Below are 1,509 nucleotides of genomic sequence, written 5' to 3'. Positions count from 1 at the left end.
TCGGAAGCTGCACTGGTTCGTAGTCTTTTACAGCGTCTTTTACTGCTCTGAGCGACGCGTTGATATGCTGCGCGTATTAGGCGTCGCTGGCAACATGGTGCACCAAGCTCGAGGAAGAGCGGTACGTTCGCTGTCCGTCCTGCTCACCACTTGACGCTGTGTGCAGAGAGTACATTTTGCGCCAATGGTTTTTGTCGCAAGCGAGTGCACCGGCCAAGAAGAAGGCAAATGATAGCGCATCTCACTTGTAGAAGTAGCCGCACTTCTGATGCAGTCATGGAAGCACCTTCGTGTACTCGTCGTACAGCCATTGGATCCCAGTGCCACGCTTCGCACACTTAGTGGACACCAGAGTGGAGGACTTGGTTCGTCGTGCGGTCCTTTCTTAGGTTGCAGGAAACGGAGGACTTTGCTCGTGTGATTCTGGCATTTGCAGTTGCCTCGATGCGTCGTCATGCCACCAGCCGGTCTCCTCGCCAACAACATTGGTGTCAGCCCCACAACACAGCCACCAACATGTTAATGTGAGCCGTTCTTCGAACCCATCTCGTTGCCCTTGTCGAGTCGAATCAGTTGGCATCGACGTACGATCTGATGCCCTGTTGTCTTACGAGATTCACACACCTCCTCGGCTGCAAATCGTGGGCTCGTAGCGAGGCGCAACGACAGTGTATAATTCCATGTTTTCTTGCGCTGTCAGTCAGGCCTGCGGCGCCGCCTGTGTGTCTCCATCGAGCGCATACACTTTGAAAAAGACTTGTCGTTTCCATTGTTTGGATCGTTGGCACATTGATTTCCGCTTGATGACATCGGTGCCCACCCACAAGTTTTTTCAGTTTGCGCTTTGAGGGTATCTGAGACGCCTCCATCGATTCTGCTTGTGGACACTTGTGGTCCATGCGTGCCAAGAAGGTCGCTGTCGGCCCGTTTGGTCTTAGTAAACGTAAGGAGCAATACTTGAAGGCCGATACCAGATGGTATATTATCGTAACAAGCATACATTCTGGTGTGGACCTGGCGTTTTTTTGGCTGCCACATCGCAACAGCCGAGCACACCTCATTTCCCAACTTGGCTCCTTTGCCACATCCCGATCTCAGCGTATCATGTCGTCGTGCATTTTTGAAGGTTGCTCGCAACAAAGTCTCGAGAACTCGACCAAGTGCGAGTTCCACAAGAGCCGCAGCATCTGCAAGGTACCCGACTGCCGCAACCAAGTATATGCTCGTCAGCTTTGCGTCAGCCATGGCGGCCGCCGGACTTGCATCCATGCGGGCTGTTCGGCGAATGCTCGCATACGTTCCTACTGTTGTCGCCACGGGCCCAAGTCGGGGAAGAAACTTTGCCTCGAACCTGGGTGCGTCAACATTCAGCACACTAAAGGCAAGTGCATTCGCCACGGTGGCGGACGGCGGAGCCGCAAGGACAAGTGTGAGACCCATGCGCGTGCCGGTTGCTTCTGCTGGCGCCACCACACGCCCGGCATGGCGAAAGACAGCACTCCCGAGGCC

At 54.5% G+C, this 1,509-nt stretch overlaps 1 protein-coding gene across 1 annotated transcript; it reads left to right on the top strand.

The window, feature by feature from the left end:
- Positions 1–80: 80 nt before the first annotated feature.
- On the top strand, positions 81–251 carry SDRG_02879 (hypothetical protein; the record flags this gene model as incomplete). The annotated part of the gene is made up of 2 exons (XM_008608483.1): positions 81–121; positions 167–251. Coding segments are annotated over 2 exons (126 nt in total), but the record flags the coding sequence as incomplete, so codon positions are not given.
- Positions 252–1,509: the final 1,258 nt, after the last annotated feature.

Source organism: Saprolegnia diclina (genome assembly GCF_000281045.1).
Source record: "Saprolegnia diclina VS20 unplaced genomic scaffold supercont1.6, whole genome shotgun sequence".
In the NCBI taxonomy this organism is placed as follows: Eukaryota; Oomycota; class Saprolegniomycetes; order Saprolegniales; family Saprolegniaceae; genus Saprolegnia; species Saprolegnia diclina.
Note: the sequence above shows the minus strand (reverse complement) of the source record. Positions and strands in the feature narration are given on the sequence as shown.